General features: G+C 47.2%; 1 protein-coding gene across 3 annotated transcripts in view; it reads left to right on the forward strand.

The window, feature by feature from the left end:
- Positions 1-23,259, forward strand: part of SLC25A20 (solute carrier family 25 member 20) — a 57,020-nt gene that overhangs the window by 24,725 nt on the left and 9,036 nt on the right. For all 3 annotated transcript variants that reach the window (XM_054550353.2, XM_054550352.2, NM_001133070.1), the window contains 2 exon segments: positions 4,872-4,999; positions 9,750-9,840. In XM_054550353.2, coding sequence (XP_054406328.1) covers positions 4,872-4,999; positions 9,750-9,840 — 219 coding nt within the window.

The raw sequence follows: 23,259 nt of genomic DNA on the forward strand, positions 1-23,259 counted from the left end.
GGGTTCACGCCATTCTCCTGCCTCAGCCTCCTGAGTAGCTGGGACTACAGGCGCCTGCCACCACGCCCAGCTAATTTTTTGTATTTTTAGTAGAGACAGGGTTTCACCGTGTTAACCAGGATGGTCTCGATCTCCTGACCTCATCATCCACCCGCCTCGGCCTCCCAAAGTCCTAGGATTACAGGCATGAGCCATCACGCCTGGCCCTAAAATATAACTTTCATATAAACACTCTATTATAGTCTCTAAATTTATAGCCTTGATTAAATATACAGAAACTAAGTAGTTGTCATCCAGATAAAAAGGGAGTGATGGTGTGGATGGACTCAGCCTTGGAGAAGTTGTTCCCAGGATTCCTGTAGGACTTGGGTGCAGAAGGAAGATCTTTTTAAACTTTTTGTTATTTATTTATTTATTTTTTATTTTGAGACAGAGTCTTGTTCAGTTGCCCAGGCTGGAGTGCAGTGGTGCAATCTCGGTCACTGCAAACTCTGCCTCCCGGGTTCAAGTGATTCTCCTACCTCAGCCTCCCAAGTAGCTGGGATTGCAGGCACCTGCCACCATACCCAGCTAATTTTTGTGTTTTTAGTAGAAATGGGGTTTCACCATGTTGGCCAGGCTGGTCTCAAACTCCTGACTTTGTGATCTGCCCGCCTCGGCCTCCCAAAGTGCTGGGATTACAGGCATGAGCCACCGCATCTGGCTTAGAAAGTTCTTGAGGCAGTGCCTACCCAACCGTCCTTGAGTGAGGTGGTGCTACCCTTCTTTTTTTTTTTTTTGAGATGGAGTCTTGTTCTGCCACTCAGACTGGAGTGCAGTGGTGCGGTCTTGGCTCACTGCAACCTTGGCCTCCTGGGTTCAAGCGATTCTCCTGCCTCAGCCTCCCAAGTAGCTGGGATTACAGGCACCTGCCACAATGCCCAGCTCATTTTTATATTTTTAGTAGAGATGGGTTTCGCCATGTTGGCCAGCTGGTTTCAATCTCCTGAGCTCAGGTGATCTGCCTGCCTCAGCCTCCCAAAGCGCTGGAATTACAGATATGAGCCACCATGCCCAGCCTGCCCTTTCTTCTTCTTCTTTTTTTTTTTTTTTTTTGGATACGGAGTCTCATTCTGTCACCCAGGTTGGAGTGCAGTGGCACGATCTCAGCCCACTGCAACCTCTGCCTCCCGGGTTCAAGCGATTCTCCCTGCCTCAGCCTCCCGAGTAGCTGGGACTAGAAGCATCTGCCACCACGCCCGACTAATTTTTGTATTTTTAGTAGAGATGGGGTTTCACCATATTGGCCAGGCTGGTCTTGAACTCCTGACTTCGTGATCTGCCCTCTTTGGCCTCCCAAAGTGCTGGGATTACAGGCGTGAGCCATGGCACCTGGCCTTGTTCTTTCTTCTTTAAGCTCCTCCTCCTTACATCTCTAGTGCCCAGGGTGGAGTCTGAGCAGTGTCTGATGGAGGTTCTAGGCTTCAGGTCCACTTAGAGTCCTCTACCCTTACAGAAGGAAGGTAGGCTTACCTGCCTTTTGGTCATTAGACGTTATTGAGCACCTGCCTAGGGGTGGGCAATGTGCTGGGTCCTGGAGTTGTGGTGAGAATGTCTTGTATAAACCCAAGTCTTTGAAGAGCTGAATAGGCTTCCTTAGTCCATATTTGTGCATGTCCTGGTTTTTGCTGTGCCAGATTTGAGCTTTCTGCTTTCTGGAGCTGCCAGGCAGGAGTCTGTAGGTTGTGCTACATGGAACTGGGTTGGCCATTCTAGTGGAAGGAAGACTAGATAAGTTGTTCAGGAGGAATGGGCTTGACCTCTCAGGACCTGGTCATCCTTTTAGCTCATGTAGAGAGCTGTGGGAATGGCTTTGAATGGACTTTGTCATGTGCTACTTTTGTAGATCCTCCTCAGATCTCTGTCCCTTTCCCATTTACTGCCTCTGTACTTTGTTCTTGGAGTCCACCTGCAGCCTGTAGCAGTTTAGGCTTTTGCAGGAATTAGGAGGAATGCTGACAGGTACAGTTGTGCCGCTTTGATTCTGAAAAGAAAGTTTGGATACCCAGGGTCTGCAGTGAGACAGGTTCTTCAGCCTGGCTCTGTGGAGCCCTCCCAGTGTGCAGCCTCACCCTGATTCTCCTGCTACTCTAAAATTTTAAACTTTAAAATTTTTTTGTATTTGTTTAAAAAAAATGGTTTTGAGATGGGGTCTCGCTATTTTACCCAGGCTGGTCTTGAACTCCTGGGCTCAAGTGATCCTCCCATCTCAGCCTCCTGCGTACCTGGGATTACGGGCCCTGATGCAGGCACTTCATTTGTTACTGAGAAGCTTATGACAAAGTAACAAAGTGATATTTATCTCTTTCCTTCATTCTCCAGAGGCAACTACTTTCAATTTTTTCAGTTGTTTATGCTGTTTCCACCGATCTACATAATATACATTTACTATTATATTTTATTTATTTATTTTTTAATTATTATTATTTTTTGTTTGAGACAGAGTTTTACTCTTGTTGCCCAGGCTGGAGTGCAATGGCGCAATCCCGGCTCACTCACTGCAACCTCCGCCTCCCGGGTTCAAGCGATTCTTCTGCCTCAGCCTCCTGAGTAGCTGGGATTACAGGCATGTGCCACCACGCCCGGCTAATTTTGTATTTTTAGTAGAGACGGGGTTTCTCCATGTTGGTCAGGCTGGTCTCGAACTCCTGACCTCAGGTGATCCTCCCGCCGTGGCCTCTGAAAGTGCTGGGATTACAGGCATGAGCCACCGTGCCTGGCCATTACTATTATATTTTGTACATTTTTATATTTTTTAGCTACCTATTTGTGGTAGATTATTTTATATTTTAGCTCTTACTCTCCCTATCCCCTCCTTCTGCCCTGCCCATCCATATGATTTTATCACCCTTTGTGGTTTAATCCAATTCACCATTTTCATGATTACAACTTTATATATATTTTTTCTCTTAAATAAGTATGAAGTATGATGTGCATTCCATTCCTTGTGTAACTTCTTGTTTCCCTTGGGATTGGGTTAATAATTGTGTTAAATCTTTTGTTTTGTTTGTCTTTGAATCACTGTTTCTGTCGTTCTGTACCCTAAATGCTCTGTAGTGTACCTTTCTGTTTGGTTTGCTACATACTGCCTAAGGAGTTATTTTCTGTTGTTCTAGTGTGTGTTGTTTTGTTCTGTTTTTGTTTTAGTTTTGTTTTTTGGAGATGGAGTTTTGCTGTGTTGCCAGGCTGGAGTACAGTGGCACAATCTCGGCTCACTGCAAACTTTGCCTCCCAGGTTCAAGCGATTCTCATGCCTCAGCTCCTGAGTAGCTGGGATTACAGGCATGCACTACCACACCCAGCTAATTTTTGTATTTTTAGTAGAGACGGGGTTTCACCATGTTGGCCGTGATGGTCTTGATCTCCTACCTTGTGATCCACCTGCCTTAGCTTCCCAAAGTGCTGGAATTACAGGCGTGAGCTACTGCACCCGGCCTTGTTCTGTTTTTCTTGGAAACATCGCTTTTGGAGTCCTCTACTGCCCTGTGGACTGACTGCTTCCCAGGTCCACTGCACCCTGTGCCATCCTAGAAACACATTTCATCTCTCTTGGACTGGCCCCCTGGTCTCCCAAGTCCTGAATCTTCCTCCTTGTTTACTACCTTGTTTGGTAGGGTATTTATGTATTTGTCTGTCTGTCTAATGATTTATTGGTTACCACATAATTCATTTTTTTTTTTTTTCTAGAGATGGGGTCTCACTCTGTCACCCAGGGTGGAGTACAGTGGCAAGACCATAGCTCACTGCAGCCTTGAACTCCTTGGCTCAAGTTATTCTCCCAACTCAGCCTCCTGACTGCCTAGGACTACAGGCACACACCACTACGTCTGGCTAACTTTTATTTTTTATTTGTTTTTGTAGAGACAGGGTCTTGCTATGCTGCCCAGGCTCATCTTCCCTTTCATTACTAAACTGTACTAGTGAAAATTGCTGTGCAGTTCTAACAAAAGTCCCATCTTAATACCTGGAAAATATAAAACATTTTCTTAATCACTTGTAATCTTACCCCAAAGAAGGTAGATCACATTGTGTATCCTGTTTTGTAACTTTTTTTTTTTTTTTTACTTAATAATCTCTTCTCATGTTATAATATGATTTCTTGGCCATATGACTCCATTTATGGAGTTTATAATTTATCTCCTATTTGGCAGCTTTTGTTTTTTTTCCCAAAATTTTGGTACCTTATAAGTGCCTGAGGTTATTCTTTTTACACCTATGAGTATTTCCCTAGAATAAATTCCTTGCAATAAATTTTCCACACAAAATATTTCCAGGTGAAAGTGTATGCCACATATTGGCAGATTGCTGGCCGGGTGCAGTGGCTCATGCCTATAATCCCAGCACTTTAATAGGCCAAGGCAGGAGGATCACTTGAGCCCAGGAGTTTGAGACCAGCTTGGGCAACATGGCAAAACCCTGTCTTTACAAAAAATACAAAAATTAGCTGGGCATGGTGGTGCACGCCTGTAGTCCCAGCTACTTGGGAAGCTGAGATGGGAGGATCACTTGAGCCCAGGGGATCAAGGCTGTGATGAGCTGTGATCGCACCACTGCACCCCAGCCTGGGCGACAGAGTGAGACCCCATCTGAAAAAAAAAGCCCCCAAAACAAAAACAGATTGCCTTTGAGAATGGAAACTGCCTTCAGTTTCTCCAGCATAATAGGAAAATTATTTCTGATAAATGTGGGAGATTTTCTTCCATTTAAAGTTCTCCTTGCTTCAAGAAGAGATGAAGGAAGCCACAGGTTGGAGGACACACTGCTTTCCTCTTTCAGTGATTTAAAAGGTGGTGGTGTCTGTAAACAGCTTCTGCTTCTGTGATTCCTTGCAGGGCATCACGGGGCTATATCGGGGAATGGCTGCCCCTATCATCGGGGTCACTCCCATGTTTGCTGTGTGCTTCTTTGGGTTTGGTTTGGGGAAGAAACTACAACAGAAACACCCAGAAGATGTGCTCAGGTGAGTACTTACAGGTCAGGAGCACTTGCTGTTCTGCCTGGTAGTGTGACATGGGTTAAAATAAAGAAACCTGGGCAGGGCACGGTGGCTCATACCTGTAATCCTAGCACTTTGGGAGACTGAGGCGGGTGGATCACCTGAGGTCAGGAGTTCGAGTCCAGCTTGACCAACATGGCGAAACCCTGTCTCTACTAAAAATACAAAAAAATTAGCTGGGTGTTGTGGCGGGCACCTGTAGTCCCAGCTACTTGGGAGGCTGAGGCAGGAGAATCGCTTGAACTTGGGAGGCAGAGGTTGCAGTGAGCCGAGATGGCACCACTGCACTCCAACCTGAGCAACAGAGCAAGACTCCGTCTCAAAAAAAAAAAAAAAAAAAGAACCTCGGTGGGTCTTCCTGGGCCCCTAAGCCTGACTCCTGGGAGTTTTTTTTCTTTCTTTTTTGAGACAGAGTTTCGCTCTTTTTGCCCAGGCTGGAGTGCAATGGCGCGATCTCGGCTCACTGAAACCTCCGCCTCCCAGGTACAAGCAATTCTCCTGTCTTAGCCTCCTAAGTAGCTCGAATTACAGGCATGCGCCACCACACCTGGCTAATTTTTTTGTGTGTTTAGTGGAGAGGGGGTTTCACCATGTTAGGCTGGTCACGAACTCCTGACCCCAGGTGATCCACCCGCCTCGGCCTCCCAAAATGCTGGGATTTCAGGCGTGTGCCACTGCACCTGGCCCAACTCCTGGGAGTTATACATGAAGGAGTACTTGAGTTTTTAATTTTTTTAATTTTTAATTTTTTTGTTTGTTTGTTTGAGACTGAGTCTCGCTCTGTCGCCCAGGCTGGAGTGCAGTGGTGCGATCTCGGCTCACTGCAAGCTCCACATCCCAGGTTCATGCCATTCTCCTGCCTCAGCCTCCCAACTAGCTGGGACTATAGGCACCCGCCACCACGCCCGGCTAATTTTTTTTTTTTTTTTTTTTTTTTGTGTGTTTTTAGTAGAGACGGGTTTCGCCGTGTTAGCCAGGATGGTCTCACTCTCCTGACCTCGTGATACGCCTCCTTCGGCCTCCCAAAGTGCTGGGATTACAGGCATGAGCCACCGCGCCTGGCCCAAGTACTTGAGCTTTTGAGATGGGGTCTTTCTTTGTCACCCAGGCTGGAATGCAGTGGTGCAATCACGACTCACTGTAACCTTGAACTCCTGGGCTCAAGTGATTCTTCTGCCTCAGCCCCGCAAGTAGCTGGGACTATAGGCACACACCACCACTCTGGGCTAATTTTTAAATTTTTTTTAGAGATGGTGGGGGGTAGGCGGGGCGGGGGGTAGGGGGGTCTCATTATCTTGACCAGGCTGGTCTTGAACTCCTGGAGCCAAGCAATTCTCTTGCCTTGGCCTCCCAAAGTGCTAGGATTACAGGTGTAAGCCACCACACCTGACCAGTTTTTCGTATTTCTTTTATAAGGTAGTATCAATTACTGGAGAGATTTGTAATACCAACCCCACGAGGCTGTTGAGAGGTCTGAATGCTTAACTGTATGTGACATGTCATAGGCAGCACCTGGTGCTGCCCTAAAGACAAGAGTAGCCTTGCTTTCTATCACCTGATTGAGAGAAGAGAAGGTTCCAACTTTTGTTGTGCTTCATTTTTACAACATGCTAATATGACTATAAAGATTTCAGGTATTGGTTTCTCTGTTAAAGTGGAATAAGTTAATGTGTTTTCCTTTAATAAACTTTAAGAAGTTGGATTTGGGTATGAAGAGTCACCTGAGACAGAATTATAGTTCAGAATTTACAAAGTAGTTAGTGAAAACAGAGGCTTCTCAGGAGGCAGGGGAATTCTGAGTGGAAATATTGGGTGAAAAGGTATCCACAATCTGAGCTGTGCAGGATGCCAACCCCTGGGAGGGGCTATAGGCAGTACAGGAGCCACAGAGGCTGGCCTGCCCTCAGATCCAGGAGCTCAAGGGAGGAAGCCCAGGGCACCATGCGGTTGTATTCTGTCACCACTTCAGGCCACAGCAGGCTGAGTGAGGGTCTAGGATGTAGATGGAGGTGCTTGTAGAGTGAAACTCTATTTCTGGGATCCTTGTGACTTTCTGAATGTCCCTAGATTTTATAAATAGCTGCAAGTGTCCTGAAATGTGGATGGGGTTGTTTTGGAGCTGCATTTGCCCGTTAGTAGTCCTTGTGTCCCACAGACACATGCCGTCTCTGAGCGCCTGGTCTTTTAGCATGTGTGCCAGCTCACGGATGTATCAGGGCCATGCATGACCCCCGTGGGGTCACTTCTGGTACTTTGGTCTATGGGCTGTGTTCCTGTACAGTCACATCAGCACTCAGAAAAACAGTCTTCCTGACTGAACAAAGTTAAGACACTCAGGACCCCACTCCCACAATCCTGTCAGCCCTGCTGTGTTCACCTCCCTGGAATGGTGTTTGGGGATGGTATGGAAAGGGGTGTTACCAGGGCCTTGGGGTGGAAGTCCAGGAAAGTCTAGCTCTCAAAGATGCCTCCCTGGGGTGGAGATGGGGGTGGGGAGTGGGAGAATAGGCCAGGCAGCCACTGAGTGTCCACATGACGCCCTGTGCACACACGCAGATCCTATTCAGAGACAGTCTCCAGTCCCAAGAGATGAGGTTTGCTGAGCCTAGGGTTGGGCATTATGGGGAAAATGGAGCATGTTGGTCTCATAGGGAGAATTTAGTTGCTGAGAGGACTCATCAGGGATAGCTATGTGAACTGGGACTGTGAAGATGGCCGTGTTGGAAAGCAAGTCTCTTGACTGTTCGATAGTCAGCTTGGCTGTGTGCCTGAGGTAGATGCGTGAGCCCTGCCTGCGGTGAATGCAGGGAGAAATAGCGCTGTTGAAACTGGTACCCTGCCTGGAGTGAACTCTTTACAGTGGATGTCCCTCTAGCCCCATTTGGCATCTGTTCATAAGCTCCTTGTTGGATGGGACTGACCTGAAGGCTCAGTTGTTGGAGGCTTGGGGTCAAGAGTGCACCGAAGCTTAGGACAGTATGTGAAGTTTTTCAGTAACATTTGCTAAGTTGTGGAACTCTGTTGAAATGCTGAATGTAACTTTGTGCCCCATTGCCTCCAAACCATGCTGGTATTGCTAATCCCAGAAAGAAAAGGAGGTAGCCAGGTACAGTGGCTCACACCTGTAATCCCAGCACTTTGGGAGGCCAAGGCAGGAGGATCACTTGAGCCCAGGAGTTCGAGACCAACCTGGGCAACATGGCGAAACTCTGTCTCTACAAAAATGCAAAAATTAGCCAGGCTTGCCTGTAGTCCCAGCTACTCAGGAGGTTGAGGTGGGAAGGTCACTTGAGCCCAGGAGATGGAGGTTGCAGTGAGCTGAGATTGCACCACTGCACTCCAGCCTGGGCAACAGAGCAAGACCCTGTTTCAAAAAAAAAAGGGCCGGGCACAGTGGCTCATGCTGTAACCCTAGCACTCTGGGAGGCCGAAGTGGGTGGATCACTTGAGGTCAGGAGTTCGAGACCATCCTAGCTAACATGGTGAAACTCCATCTCTACTAAAAATACAAAAAGTAGCTGGGTGTGGTGGCGGGTTCCTGTAATCCCAGCTACTCGGGAGCTGAGGCAGGAGAATCGTTTGAACCCAGGAGGTGGAGGTTGCAGTGAGCCGAGATCGCTTCACTGCACTCCAGCCTGGGGATCACTTGAGGTCAGGAGTTCGAGACCATCCTAGCTAACATGGTGAAACTCCGTCTCTACTAAAAATACAAAAAGTAGCTGGGTATGGTGGCGGGTTCCTGTAATCCCAGCTACTCGGGAGCTGAGGCAGGAGAATCGTTTGAACCCAGGAGGTGGAGGTTGCAGTGAGCCGAGATCACTTCACTGCACTCCAGCCTGGGGACACAGTGAGACTGTGTCTCAAAACAAACACAAACAAACAAACAAAAAGAAGAAAAAAAAGAAAAAAGGAGATGCCAGAGGTGGCACAGACAGCTGTGGGTGATAGATGGTAGGAGCCTCAGATTGCTCTTTATACTCAAGGTTGTTCATTCTGTGGGGGCCAGAGTGAAGACCCATACGTCTTGCCACTGGGGGACTATTTCCCTGTACAGGGTCCACAGGACCTGTCATGCCTGCCTGGGTATCATCCCTGTCTGGTCCTTTCTCAGCATCTTACAGCACATTGCATACATTTGCCTTGGCTATCCCTTAGCCTTTAGAGGTGGCCACAGCCATCCTCCTTGGCCTTGAAGCTGTCCTGCTTGAGTCTTGGCTTAGAGTGTTCTCAGGCCCTTGGTAATCCAGGGGAAGTGAGACTGGAGGGGAACTACTGGGGGAGATTAAAGTCCAGATCCTGGGTTAGAGACTTCCCCCACAAAAACCCCAGCACGTTAACTATGGAGAATTGAGGCTCAGAGAGGCCTGGAAACTTGTCCATAGTCACTGTGCCTGGCAGGTGCATGGATGGAAGCCATGTTTTACTATAAAACTCCTCTTACAGGTGAGGGATTCTGAGCGTGCACCTCATGGGGTGGGCCTTGTGGCCAGACTCCCATTGCTCTTGCCACTGAGACCCTTGCTCTGGGAAATTTGACATTAAAATATACCTAGAACTGAGTTTTTGTGCGAAATCTGATTCATTTGTGGCTAGGCTTCTACCCAGTCCAAGTACTTATTTTTTTTCTTACAAAACTGTCCTCTTTGCTGGGATTGGCCTCTGTCCTCGGTGGTTAGTCACAGGTGCTTGCTTCTGCTTTTTGTTTTCAATGCAGCTATCCCCAGCTTTTTGCAGCTGGGATGTTATCTGGAGTATTCACCACAGGAATCATGACTCCTGGAGAACGGATCAAGTGCTTATTACAGGTAAGGTTGTGATTGGAGGGGAAATAGCTGGCTTTTTCCTTTCAGTTTATAATTTCGTGTGCTTGTTTATGTCCTTTCACCCTTTATAAAGGCTTCAGGACCGGGTGCAGTGGCTCACACCTGTAATCCTAGCACTTTGGGAGGCCAAGGTGCGAGGATTGCCTGAGCCCATGAGTTAAAGACCAGCCTGGGGGCCAGGTGCAGTGGTTCATGCCTGTAATCCCAGCACTTTGGGAGCCAAGGAGGATGGATCACTTGAGGTCAGGAGTTTGAGACCAGCCTGGCCAACATGGTGAAACCCCATCTCTACTAAAAATATAAAAATTAGCCAGGTGTAGTGGCGGGCACCTGTAATCCCAGCTACTTGGGTGGCTGAGGCAGGAGAATCACTTGAACCCAGGAGGCAGAGGTTGCAGTGAGCTGTGTCACGCCACTGCACTGCAGCCTGGGCATAAGAGCAAGACTCTGTCTCAAAAAAAACAAAACCAAAACAAAACGAAACCAAAAACCAGCCTGGGCAACATAGTGGGATCCCATCTCTACAAATTTTTTTTTTTTTTTTTTTTTGAGATGGAGTCTTGCTCTGTTTCGCAGGCTGGAGTGCAGTGGCATGATCTTGGCTAACTGCAACCTCCGCCTCCTGGATTCAAGTGATTCTCCTGCCTCAGCCTCCTGAGTAGACGGGATTGCAGGTGCCTGCCACCACGCCTGGCTAATTTTTATATTTTTAGTAGAGACAGGGCTTTGCCATGTTGGTCAGGCTGGTCTTGAACTCCTGACCTCAAGTGATCCACCTGCCTCGGCCTCTGAAAGTGTTGGGATAACAGGTGTGAGCCACCACGCCCAGCCCAAAAATTTTTTTAAAATTAGCTGGGCTTGGTGGTGTGCATCTGTGGTCCCAGCTACTCAGGAGGCTAAGGTGGGAGGATCACTTGAGCCTGAATTGTTGAGGCTGCACTGAGCCATGATTGTGCCACTGCACTTCAGTCTGGGTGACAGAGTGAGACTCTGTCTCAAATAAACATAAAGTCTTCACATCCGGTGTACAAAACAAATTGTGTATATATATATATATATAAATTTTTTTTTTTTTTTTTTGAGATGGAGTCTTGCTCTGTCGCCAGGCTGGAGTGCAGTGGCATGATCTTGGCTCACTGCAACCTCTGCCTCCCAGGTTCAAGCGATTCTCCTGCCTCAGCCTCCTGAGTAGCTGGGACCACAGGCACGTGCCATCACACCCACCTAATTTTTGTATTTTTAGTAGAGATGGGGTTTCACCATGTTGGCCAGGATGGTCTCTATCTCTTGACCTTGTGATCTGCCTGCCTCAGCCTCCCAAAGTTCTAGGATTACAGGCGTAAGCCACCGCGCCCGGCCTATTTCAAGGTTTTCAGAAACAGAAGCAATCATAGTAGAATCAAGAACTAGTACATTATAACAAACCAACCAAAATGTCACAAGTGTAACGCGTCAGCCTAGGCCTACCCACCCTTATTAGCAACCATTTCAGGAACTCTGAAAGGTGAGTCATGTCTTATCAAATTTAGAACGGAGGCTGCTTCTGCCCGAGATGTCATGTCTTTCTTTTTTTTCTTTCTCTTTTCTTTTCTTTTTTTTTTTTTTTTTTTTTTTTGAGACAGAGTCTTGCTCTGTCGCCAGGCTGGAATGCAGTGGCATGATCTCAGCTTATTGCAACCTCCGCCTCCTGGCTTCCAGCTATTCCCCTGCCTCAGCCTCCTAAGTAGCTGAGACTACAGGCGTGTGCCACCACGCCTGGCTAATTTTTTGTATTTTAGTAGAGATGGGGTTTCACCATGTTGGCCAGGATGGTTTCGATCTCCTGACCTTGTGACCCACCCGCCTCGGCCTCCCAAAGTGCTGGGATTACAGGAGTGAGCCACCGTGCCCAACCCTCTTTTCTTTTTTTCCTGTATTTTTGGAGATGGAATTTCACTCTTGTTGTCCAGGCTGGAGTGCAATGGCGCCATTGCACTACTTGGCTCACCGCAACCTCTGCCTCATGGGTTCAAGCAATTCTTCTGCTTTAGCCTCCTGAATAGCTGGGATTACAGGCATGCTCTGCTAATTTTGTATTTTTAGTAGAGATGGGGTTCCTCCATATTGGTCAGGCTGGTCTCGAACTCCTGACCTCAGGTGATCCGCCTGACTCAGCCTCCCCAAAGTGTTGGGATTACAGGAGTGAGCCACTGTGCCTGGCCTGTGAGCCACCGCGCCTGGCCTCTTTTCTATTTTTTTGAGACAGGGTCTCACTCTGTTGCCTAGACTGGAGTGCAGTGGTATGATTTGGGCTCACTGCAACCTCTGCCTCCTGGCTTCAAGTGATTCTCCTGCCTCAGCCTCCCGAGTAGGTGGGACTACAGGCGCCCACCACCACGCCTGGCTAATTTTTGTATTTTTAATGGAGACAGGATTTTGCCATGTTGATCAGGGTGGTCTTGAACTCCTGACCTGAGGTGATCCACCCACCATGGCCTCCCAAAGTGCTGGGAATACAGGCATGATCCACTGTGCTCAGCCATGTGTTTCTAACATTTGTCCAAAATCTCAGAGCCCTTAGAGTGTAATCACTTCTATAATTTTTTTTATATTTTAAAAATATTATATGAGACTGAATGCAGTGGCTCACGCCTGTAATCCCAGCACTTTGGGAGGTCGAGGAGGGCAGATCACCTAAGGTCAGGAGTTTGAGACCAGCCTGACCAACATGGTGAAACCCCGTCTCTACTAAAAATACAAAAATTAGCCAGGAGTGGTGGTGCATGCTTGTAATCCCAGCTACTCGGGAGGCTGAGGCAGGAGAATCACTTGAATCCGGGAGGCGGAGTTTTCAGTGAGCCAAGATCGTGCTATTGCACTCCAGCCTGAGCAACAAGAGTGAAACTCCATCTGAAAAACAAAAAGAAAGACAAAACAGAAAAACAATGTTATATGAATGGAATTGTACAGTATGTAAAGTCTTCGGACTGGCTTTTTTTTTTTTTTTTTTTTTTTTTTTTGAGATGGAGTCTTGCTCTTGTTTCCCAGGCTAGAGATCAGTGGCACGATCTCAGCTCACTGCCACCTCCTCTTCCTGGGTTCAAGCGATTCTCCTGCCTCAGCCTCCCCAGTAGCTGAGATTACAGCGCTTGCCACCTCGTCTGGCTAATTTTTGTATTTTTAGTAGAGATGGGGTTGCACCATGTTGGCCAGGCTGGTCTCAAACTCCTGACCTCAGGTGATCCACCCGCCTCAGCATCCCAGAGTGTTGGGATTACAGGCGTGAGCCACCGCGCCTGGCCTGGATTGGCTTTAAAAATTTTTTAAATTTATTTCTTTATTTTTGAGACAGGGTCTGGCTGTCTGTCACCCAGTCTCTGTAGTGCAGTGGCTGGATTTTTTTATTATTTTTTTAGAGATGGGGTTTTACCATGTTGCCCAGGCTGGCCTTGAAACTCCTGAGCTCAAGTGGTCTGTCTGCCTTGGCCTCCCAACGTGCTGGGATTACAGACATGAGCCATCATGCCCAGCATGGATTGGATTTTAAACTCAGCATTGGCCAGGCACAGTGGCTTACACCTGTAATTCCAGCGCTTTGTGAGGCCGAGGCGGGTTGATCACCTGAGGTCAGCAGTTTGAGACCTGCTTGGCCTAGATGGAGAAACCCTGTCTCTACCAAAAATACAAAAATTAGCCAGGTATGGTTGTGCACGCCTGTAATCCCAGCTACTCAGGAGGCTAAGGCACAAGAATTGCTTGAACCTGGGAGGCGGAGGTTGCAGTGAGCCAAGATCGTGCCACTGCACTCTAGCCTGGGTGACAAAGTGAAAAAATAAATCAAAAAATAAATTAAAAAATAAATAAATAGGCCGGGTGCGGTGGCTCACACCAGTAATCCCATCACTTTAGGAGGCCGAGGGGGTGGATCACGAGGTCAGGAGTTCAAGACCAGCCTGGCCAAGATGGTGAAACCCCATCTCTACGAAAAATACAAAAATTAGCCAGGTGTGGTAGCAGGTGTCTGTAATCCCAGCTACTTGGGAGGCAGAGGCAGAGAATTGCTTGAACCTGGGAGGTGAAGGTTGCAGTGAGCCGAGATTGCACCACTGCACTCCAGCCTGGGCGACAGAGTGAGACTCTGTCTCAAAAATAAATAAATAAGTCAAATAAATAAATAAATAAACTCAGTATAATTTTTTTTTTTTTTTTCTGTGACGGAGTCTCATTCTGTTGCCCAGGCTGGAGTGCAATGGCACGATCTCGGTTCACTTTAACCTCTGCCTCCTGGTTTCAAGAGATCCTCCTGCCTCAGCCTCCTGTGGGATTACAGGCATGCACCAGCAAGCCTGGCTAATTTTTGTATTTTTAGTAGAGATGGGGGCCGTGGGGGGGGGGTCTCACCATGTTGGCCAGCCTGGTCTTGAACTCCTGACCTTAAGTGATCCTCCTGCCTCTGCCTCCCAAAGTGCTGAGATTACAGGTGTGAGCCACCATGCCCAGCCCTCAGCATAATTTTCTAGAGATTCATTTGTATTATCACATATATGAATACTGCATTCATTTTTATTGCTGAATAGTAGTCATGGTGTGGATTATCATAATTTAACTATTCTTCCACCTAACAGCATCTGTGTTGTTTCTAGTTTGAGGTTTTTAGGAATAAAGATGCCGTAAACATTTGTACACAGAGGCTTTTGTCAGAAAGTAAGTCTTCATTTCTCCATTTCTCTGGGATAAATGCCTAGGAATGCAATTGTTGAGTTTTATTGTAGTTGTATCTCTAGTTTAGTATTTTTTTTTTTTTTTGGACAAGGTCTCACTGTGTTGCCTAGACTGGAGTGCAGTGGTGTGATCATAGCACAATGTAACCTTGATCTCCTGGGCTCAAGTGATCCTCCTGCCTCAGCCTCCCAAGTAGCTGGGACGACAGGTGTGTTCCTCCATGCCGGGTTAATTTTTTATTTTTATTTATTTATTTAGAGATGGAATCTTGCTCTGTCGCTCAAGCTGGAGTGCAGTGGCACAATCTCAGCTCACCACAACCTCCTCCTCCCGGGTTCAAGCTATTCTCCTGCCTCAGCCTCCCAGGTAGCTGGGATTACAGGCATGCGCCATCATGCCTGGCTAATTTTTGTATTTTTAGTAGAGACAAGGTTTTGCCATGTTGGCCAGGCTGGTCTTGAACTCCTGACCTCAGGTGATTCACCCGCCTCCTCGGCCTCCCAAAGTGCTGGGATTATAGGACTGAGCCATCATGCTCGCCCTAAGTCTAATAATTCTTTTTTTGTTTTTTTTTGAGACGGAGTCTTGCTCTGTCGCCCAGGCTGGAGTGCAGTGGCGCAGTCTCGGCTCACTGCAAGCTCCACCTCCCGGGTTCACGCCATTCTCCTGCCTCAGCCTCCTGAGTAGCTGGGACTACAGGCGCCTGCCACCACGCCCGGCTAATTTTTTTGTATTTTTTTAGTAGAGACGGGGTTTCTCCATGGTCTCGATCTCCTGACTTCGTAATCTGCCCACCTCCGCCTCCCAAAGTGCTGGGATTATAGGTGTGAGCCACCGTGCCTGGCCAGTCTAAGAATTCTTTACTTAAACCTAGATCCTGAAGATTTTCTTATATTTTTTTTCTACAAGTTTTATTTTATTTTGTTTTTTTTAAGGCATTATCTCACTCTGTCGCCCAGGCTGGAGTGCGGTGGCGCCATCTCTCCTCACTGCAGCCTCTGCCTCCTGGGTTCATGCGATTCTCCTGCGTCAGCCACTCAAGTAGCTGGGATTACAGGCACACACCACCACACCCAGCTCATTTTTGTATTTGCAGTAGAGACGGGGTTTCACCATGTTGGGCAGGATGGTCTCGGTCTCCTGACCTCATGATCCCCCCTCCTTGGCCTCCCAAAGTGCTGGGATTATAGGCATAAGCCACTGCGCCCAGCCGCTAGGCCGGTCTTGAACTGGCCTCAAGCGATCCACCTGCCTCGGCCTCCCAAAGTGGTAGGACTACAGGCATGAGCCACCACGCCTGGCGTATTTTATTTTTTTGAGACGGAGTCTTGCTTTGTTGCCCAGGCTGGAGGGCAGTGGCGTGATCTTGGCCCATTACAACCCCTGCCTCCCAGATTCAAGCGATTCTCCTGCCTCAGCCTCCCCAGTAGCTGGGATTATAGGCACACACCACCACACCCAGCTAGTTTTTGTATTTTTAGTAGAGATGGGGTTTCACCATGTTGGCCAGGCTGGTCTCCAACTCCTGACCTTAGGTGATTTGCCCGTCTTGGCCTCCCAAAGTGCTGGGATTACAGACATGAGCCACCACACCCGGGCCTTCTACAGGTTTTATTTATCATTTTATATTTTACGTTCAAGCCTGTGACCTCATTTGAGTCAATTTGTTTTTGTTTTTGAGACAAGGTGTTACTCTATTGCCCAGGCTGAAGTGCGGTGGTAAAATCATGGCTCTCTGCAGCCTCAGCATCCTGGGCTCAAACAGTTCTTCTGCCTCAGCCTCCTGAGTAGCTGGGATTACAGGCATGTGCCACCAAAAACAGCTAATTAAACACCTTTTTTTTTTTTTTTTTTGTAAGGATTGGGTCTTGCCATGTTGCTCAGGCTAATCTCGAACTCCTGGGCTCAAGCATTCCTCCTGCCTTGGCCTCCCAAAGTGCTGGGATTACAGGTGTGAGCAACCACGCCTGACCAATTTTTGTATAATATATGAGTAGTAGGACAGAGTTCTTTTTTTTTTCTTTTACCTTTGACCTCTGCTTATATCATTTATTGAAAAGACTGTCTTCATTCCACTGAATTGTGTTTGCACCTTTTAAAAAATCAACTGGGGGCCGGGCATGGTGGCTCATACCTGTAATCCCAGCACTTTGGGAGGCCAAGATGGGTGGATCACTTGAGGTCAGGAATTTGAGATCAGCCTGGCCAACATGGTAAAACCCTGGCTTTACTAAAAATACAAAATTATCCAGGCATGGTGGCGTGCACCTGTAATCCCAGTTACTCGGGAGGCTGAGGCAGGAGAATTGCATGAACCTGAGAGGTGGAGGTTGCAGTGAGCCAAGATTGTGCCACTGCACTCCAGCCTGGGCAACAGAGCAATACTGTCTTAAAAAAAAAAAAAAAATCATTGGGCAGGCCAGGCAGAATGGCTCACACCTGTGATCCCAGGACTTTGAGAGGCCAAGGGTGGTGGATTGCTTGAGCCCATGAGGCTGAGACCAGTTTGTGTGGCAAGGCAAAACCCCATCTCTAAAAAAAAAAAAAAAAAAAATTAGCTGGGCATGGTGGTATGCACCTGTAGTCCCAGCTACTTGGGGGTGGTGAGGTGTGAGGATCAGCCCAGGAAGTTAAGGCTGCAGTGAGCCAGGATTGTGCCACTGCACTAAACCCTGGGTGACGGAGTGAGACCCCGTCTCAAAAAAACGAATCAATTGGACATATTTGTGTGATTTGTTTCTCTCTCTCTTTTTTTTTTTTTTTGAGATGGAGTTTCGCTCTTTGTTGCCCAGGCTGGAGTGCAATGGTGCGACCTTGGCTCACCACAACCTCTGCCTCCTGGGTTCAAGCGATTCTCCTGCCTCAGTCTCCTGAGTAGCTGGGATTACAGGCATGCGCCACCATGCCCGGCTAATTTTGTATTCTTAGAAGAGATGGGGTTTCTCCACGTTGGTCAGGCTGGTCTCGAACTCCCGACTTCAGGTGATCCGCCCACCTCAGCCTCCCAAAGTGCTGGGATTACAGGCGTGAGTCACTGCGCCCAGCCTGTTTCTCTATTCTACTCCATTTATCTATATGTCTATCTTTTCAGCAACACCACACAGTCTTGATAACTATAGCTGTGTATAATAAACCTTGAAATTCAACAGACTTATTCCTCCCACTTGATGCTGTCTCTTTTTTTTTTAAATTTTTCTAGCCTCCTAGAACAATTTTCTACTCCTTTGTCTTTCCACATAAATTGTAGGATAATTTAGAAAATTTAGAAAAATCTTGCTGGGATTTTGATAGGAATTATGTTAAACGTACAGATCAATTCGGGCAGAATTGACACCTTTATTATTTTGAATCCTCCAATCCAGGAAGAATGGTATATCTTTCCATTAATTTAAAAATCTGATTTCTGGCCGGGCATGGTGGCTCACGCTTGTAATCCCAGCATTTTGAGAAGCTGAGGCAGGTGGATCACATGAGGCCAGGAGTTTGAGACCAGCCTGGCCAATATGGCAAAACCCCGTGTCTAATAAAAATACAAAAATTAGCCATGCATGGTGGTGCAGGCCTGTAATCCCAGCCACTCTGGTGGCTGAGGCACGAGAATCACTTGAACTCGGGAGGTGGAGGTTGCAGTGAGCCGAGATCATGCCACTGCACTACTGCACTCTGGCCTGGATGATAGAGTGAGACCCTATCTCAAAAAAAAAAAAAAAAAAGAATCTGATTTCTGGCCAAGCTTGGTGGCCTCTCATCCTAGCGCTTTGGGAGGCAAAGGCAGGTGGATTGCTTGGGGCTCGGGTGTTTGAGACCAGCCTGGGCAATATAGCGAAACCCCATCTCTTAAAAAAAAAAAATTTGCTGGGCATGGTGTTGCATGCCTGTAGTCCCAGCTACGTGGTGGGCTAGGGCAGGAAGACAGCTTGAACCCAGGAGATGACAAAGTTGAGATACTGCCTCAAAAAAAAAAAAAAAAAAAAAGAAAAATTTGATTTCTTTCATCAGCATTGTGTAGTTTTCAGGTTTTCTTATATTTACACCTAAGTGTTTCTTTTTCTGTTTGCCTTGTAAAATGGTGTTGTAAATGATATTATAATTTTATTTGGTTGTCCACATGTTCATTGCTTGTTTGGGAAACACAATTGATTGATTTTTGTATAATCTTGTATCCTACAACCTTTCTGAACTTCCTTATTAGTTCTATGATTTTTTTTTTTTTTAAGATTCCTTGGGATTTCCTACATAGACAACCATGTCATTCGGAAATAGGGACAGTTTTATTTAAGAAAAAAAAAATTTTTTTTTTTTTTGAGACAGGGTGTCACTCTGTTGCCCAGGTGTATGATCTTGGCTCACTGCAACCTCTGCCTCCTGGGTTCAAGCGACTCTCCTGCCTCATCCTCCCGAGTAGCTGGGACTACAGGTTCATGCCATCACCCCTGGCTAATTTTTGCATTTTTTGGTAGAGATTGGGTTTCACCATGTTGGCCAGGCTGGTCTCAAATTCCTGACCTCAAGTGATCTGTCCGCCTCGGCCTCCCAAAGTGCTGGGATTATAGGTGAGAGCCACCATGCCAAGCCTATTTCCTTTTTTTTGAGACAATGCCTAGGCTAAACTGCAGAGGCATGCATCACAGCTAACTGTAGCTTGATCTCCCAGGCTCAAGCGATCCTCTCACCTAGCCCCTGGGTAGCTGGGCCTACAGACATGTATCACCACACCTGGCTAACTTTTTAGTTTTTTGTAGAGATAGGCTCTTCCTTTGTTAACCAGGCTGGTCTCAAACTCCTGGGATCAAGCAATCTGCCCACTTTGGCCTCCCCAAGTGCTAGAATTACAGGTATGAGCCACCATGCCTGGCTTCTTTTCTTCTTTCTCTTTTTTCTAGAGACAGAGTCTCACCCTGCTGCATGGCTGGAGTGTAGTGGTCTGATAATGGCTTACTGCATCCTCAAACTCTGGGGTTCAAGTGATCTTCCTGCCTCAGCCTCCTATTAGCTGGGACTACAGGTGTCACCCGGCCTGGCTAACTTTTTGTAGAAACGGGGTCTCGCTTTATTGCCCTGGCTGATCTCCAACTCCTGGGATCAAGTGATCCTCCCACCTTGACCTCCCAGAATGCTAGGATTATAGCCATGAGCCACCGTACCTGGCCTGTTTAAAAAAAAGGTTTTTCGGCCGGCACAATGGCTCATGCCTGTAATCCCACTTTGGGAGGCTGAGGTGGGCATATCACCTGAGGTCGGTCACCTCGATCTCCTGACCTCGTGATCAACTTACCTTCGCCTCCCAAAGTGCTCGGAGTACAGGCATGAGCCACCGTGCCCAGCCAAAAAATTTTTTTCAAGCATGTTCATAATTGCTCATTGAAGGATTTTTATCATGGCTGCTTTAAAATCTTTGTCAGATAATTCTAATGTCTCTGACATCTTGGTGTTGGCAAATATTGCTAGTCTTTTTTTCTTTCAGTTTGAGGTCTTCTTTGTTTTGAATATGACAAGTGATTTTTCAATTGCAACCTGGATATTTACATATTGAGTTGAGGGTTTTTCTGATACTGCTCCAGCAGGAAGGGAAGGATGCAGCCTCATTACAGCTAGGTGGAGGCAGAAATCAAGGTTCCTACTTGGCCTCTGTTGACACCTGACGATGGGGTGCTCCTTTTTATTGCTGGGTAAGTGTGGGAGTTCCAGTGTGTCCACTAGCACTCTAGGGTGGCAAGGTGCTGGTACCAGCTGTCAGGGATGCAAGTCCTAATTCCTTTGTTTTAATTTAATTTATTTTTAAAGAGAAGGGTGCAGGGCTGCACAAGGCCTTGGCTGCAGCCCTTCCCCTAATTTCTTATTTGGCTTTCTCTGACTCCACGCTGGTAACATGTTGGGTACTTCATTACAATTCCATAAAGGTGAAAGTCTATGCTTCTCACTAAGTCTTTGCTGGTGTGGGTGGGGTCACAGCTTTTTAAATGGTGTTTGGCTGGAGCAGAGGACCTTTCCTGGTCCTTTTTGTAGAGAATGCATGCTTTTGTTGGGGCTTCTTTTTGGTTTGTACCTTTTGATATTTTTGGATTGTCAGCTTTTTCAGCTGACATATGCAGGGTAAAAGGAAAACCCAAGGAACTCACCACTATCTCATTCCTCAAGTCCCAAGGTTTCTCTGCTGCCGTTGGTCCAAACTTTCAGACCCTTCATATGTTTATTTTAAATATAACATCCAGAGTTTTTTGGTTGTACTTAGCAGGAGGTATAGGGAACAGTACATCTACTCCATCTTGCCAGAAGTAGAAGTCTATCTATTGATTTTGACCTAGGGAATGTTTGTGTTCAGTGGCTTTGTCCATCGCTCTTTTCCCTTATGGCTTCTTCCATTTTGTCTGTGCCTGAAGTCCTTTTCTACTCCTACATCAGACATTCACTTAGCCCTACTCTTTTCTTGCACCCTCCTACTCTGCTGTGTGACCGCTTCGTACCTCTCCTCTTCTCAACCCCCCACCTTCTCAGTGGATGAGCTGGTTTCTGACTTCACTGAGAAAATGGAAACCATCAGAAGAGGATTTCACCAGATGCCTTCTGCTACCTCCATGTACCTACCTGCTGCCGCCCTGCTTGTTTCTTTTCTTTTCTTTTTTTTTTTGAGACGGAGTTTTTGCTCTTGTTGCCTAGGCTGGAGTGCAGTGGCGCCATCTCGGCTCACCGCAACCTCCGCCTCCCGGGTTCAAGTAATTCTCCTGCCTCAGCCTCCCGAGTAGCTGGGATTACAGGCATGCGTCTCCACGCCCAGCTAATTTTTGTATTTTTAGTAAAGACAGGGTTTCTCCATGTTGGTCAGGCTGGTTTCGAACTCCCGACCTCAGATGATCCGCCTGCCTCTGCCTCCCAAAGTGTTGGGATTACAGGCGTGAGCCACCATGCCCGGCCGCCCTGCTTGTTTCTACCAAGGATGGCCTGTGCTTCTGCTTGATCCCAGGCCTCTTTGTGCACTGGATCCCATCCCCTCTTGCCCAGCCATAGACATGGTTTTTTTTTTTTCCCCTCAGCTACTGACATCAGTTTTTGCTCTCCACTTGATCATTCTCATCGGGAATAAAGGCATAAACATGCTTGCATTTTTCATCTTAAAAATACAAACTTTGGGCCAGGTGCAGTGGCTCACGCCTGTAATCCCAGCACTTTGGGAGGCCATGGTGGGTGGATCACCTGAGGTTAGGAGTTCAAGACCAGCCTGACCAATATGGAGAAACCCCATCTCTACTAAAAATACAAAAAAAAAAAAATTAGCCAGGCATGGTGGCGCATCCTGTAATCCTAGCTACTTGGGAGGCTGAGGCAGGAGAATCGCTTGAATACGGGAGGCAGAGATTGTGGTCAACCAAGATCTCGCCACTGCACTGCAGCCTGGGCAACAAGAGTGAAACTCCATCACAAAAAAAAAAAAAACCAAAAACAAACAAACTTTGGGCACGGTGGCTTACACCTATAATCTCAGCACTTTTGGAAGCTGAGGTGTATGGATCACCCGAGCCCAGGAGTTTGAGACCAGCCTGGGCAACATGGCAAAACCCCATCTCTACAAAAAAATACAAAAATTAGCCATACATGGGCCAGGCGCGGTGGCTCACACCTGTAATCCCAGCACTTTGGGTGGCCGAGGTGGGTGAATCATCTGAGGTCAGGAGTTCAAGACCAGCCTGGCCAAAATGATGAAACCCCATCTCTACTAAAAATACAAGAAATTAGCCAGGCATGGTGGCAAGTGCCTGTAATCCCAGCTACTCGGGAGTCTGAGACAGGAGAATTGCTTGAACCTGGGAGGCAGAGGTTGCAGTGAGTCAAGATCGCACCATTGCACTCCAGTCTGGGCTAGAAGATTGCAACTCCGTCTCAAAAAAAGAAAAAAAAATAGGTGTGGTGGCATGCACCTGTAGTCCTAGCTATTCAGGAGTCTGAGGTGGGAGGATTGTTTGAGCACAGGAAGTTGAGGCTGCAGTGAGCAGAGATCATGCCACTGTACTCGAGCCTGGGCAACAGAGTGGGAACCTGTCTCAAAAAAACTTCTCTCTAGTCTTTTCCACACCAATCTCTATGCTTCATGACTTTGCTCCCTCTTACACAAAAGCTCTTTGAAAAAGTTGTTTCTTGTTTTTTTTGAGATGGAGTCTTGCTCTGTCACCCAGGCTGGAATGCAGTGGCATGATCTCGTTTCACTGCAACCTCTGCTTCCCAGGTTCCAGCGATTCTCCTGCCTCAGCCTCCCGAGTAGCTGGGAATACAGGTGCACACCACCACGCCCTGCTAATTTTTGTACTTTTAGTAGAGATGGGGTTTTGCCTTATTGGCCAGGCTGGTCTTGAACTCTTGACCTCAGGTGATCCACCCACCTTGGCCTCCCAAAGTGCTGGGATTACAGACGTGAGCTGCCACACCAGCCTGTTTCTTGTTTTTTTCTACCTGCCATTTCCAGTTCCTCTTCTCTAATTGTTAAACCTGCTCCAATCTGGCTTTTGCCTCACAACTGCAAATAAAGTGGTTTTATCAAGGTCACTAGTGACTTTTTTTTTTCCTTTTTTTGAGACAGAGTCTCGCTCTGTCGCCAGGCTGGAGTGCAGTGGCGCGATCTCAGCTCACTGCAACCTCCGACTCCCTGGTTCAAGCGATTTTCCTGCCTCAGCCTCCCGAGTAGCTGGGATTACAGGCACACACTACCAG

This window comes from Pongo abelii, chromosome 2, assembly GCF_028885655.2.
Source record: "Pongo abelii isolate AG06213 chromosome 2, NHGRI_mPonAbe1-v2.0_pri, whole genome shotgun sequence".
NCBI classification, from domain to species: domain Eukaryota; kingdom Metazoa; phylum Chordata; class Mammalia; order Primates; family Hominidae; genus Pongo; species Pongo abelii.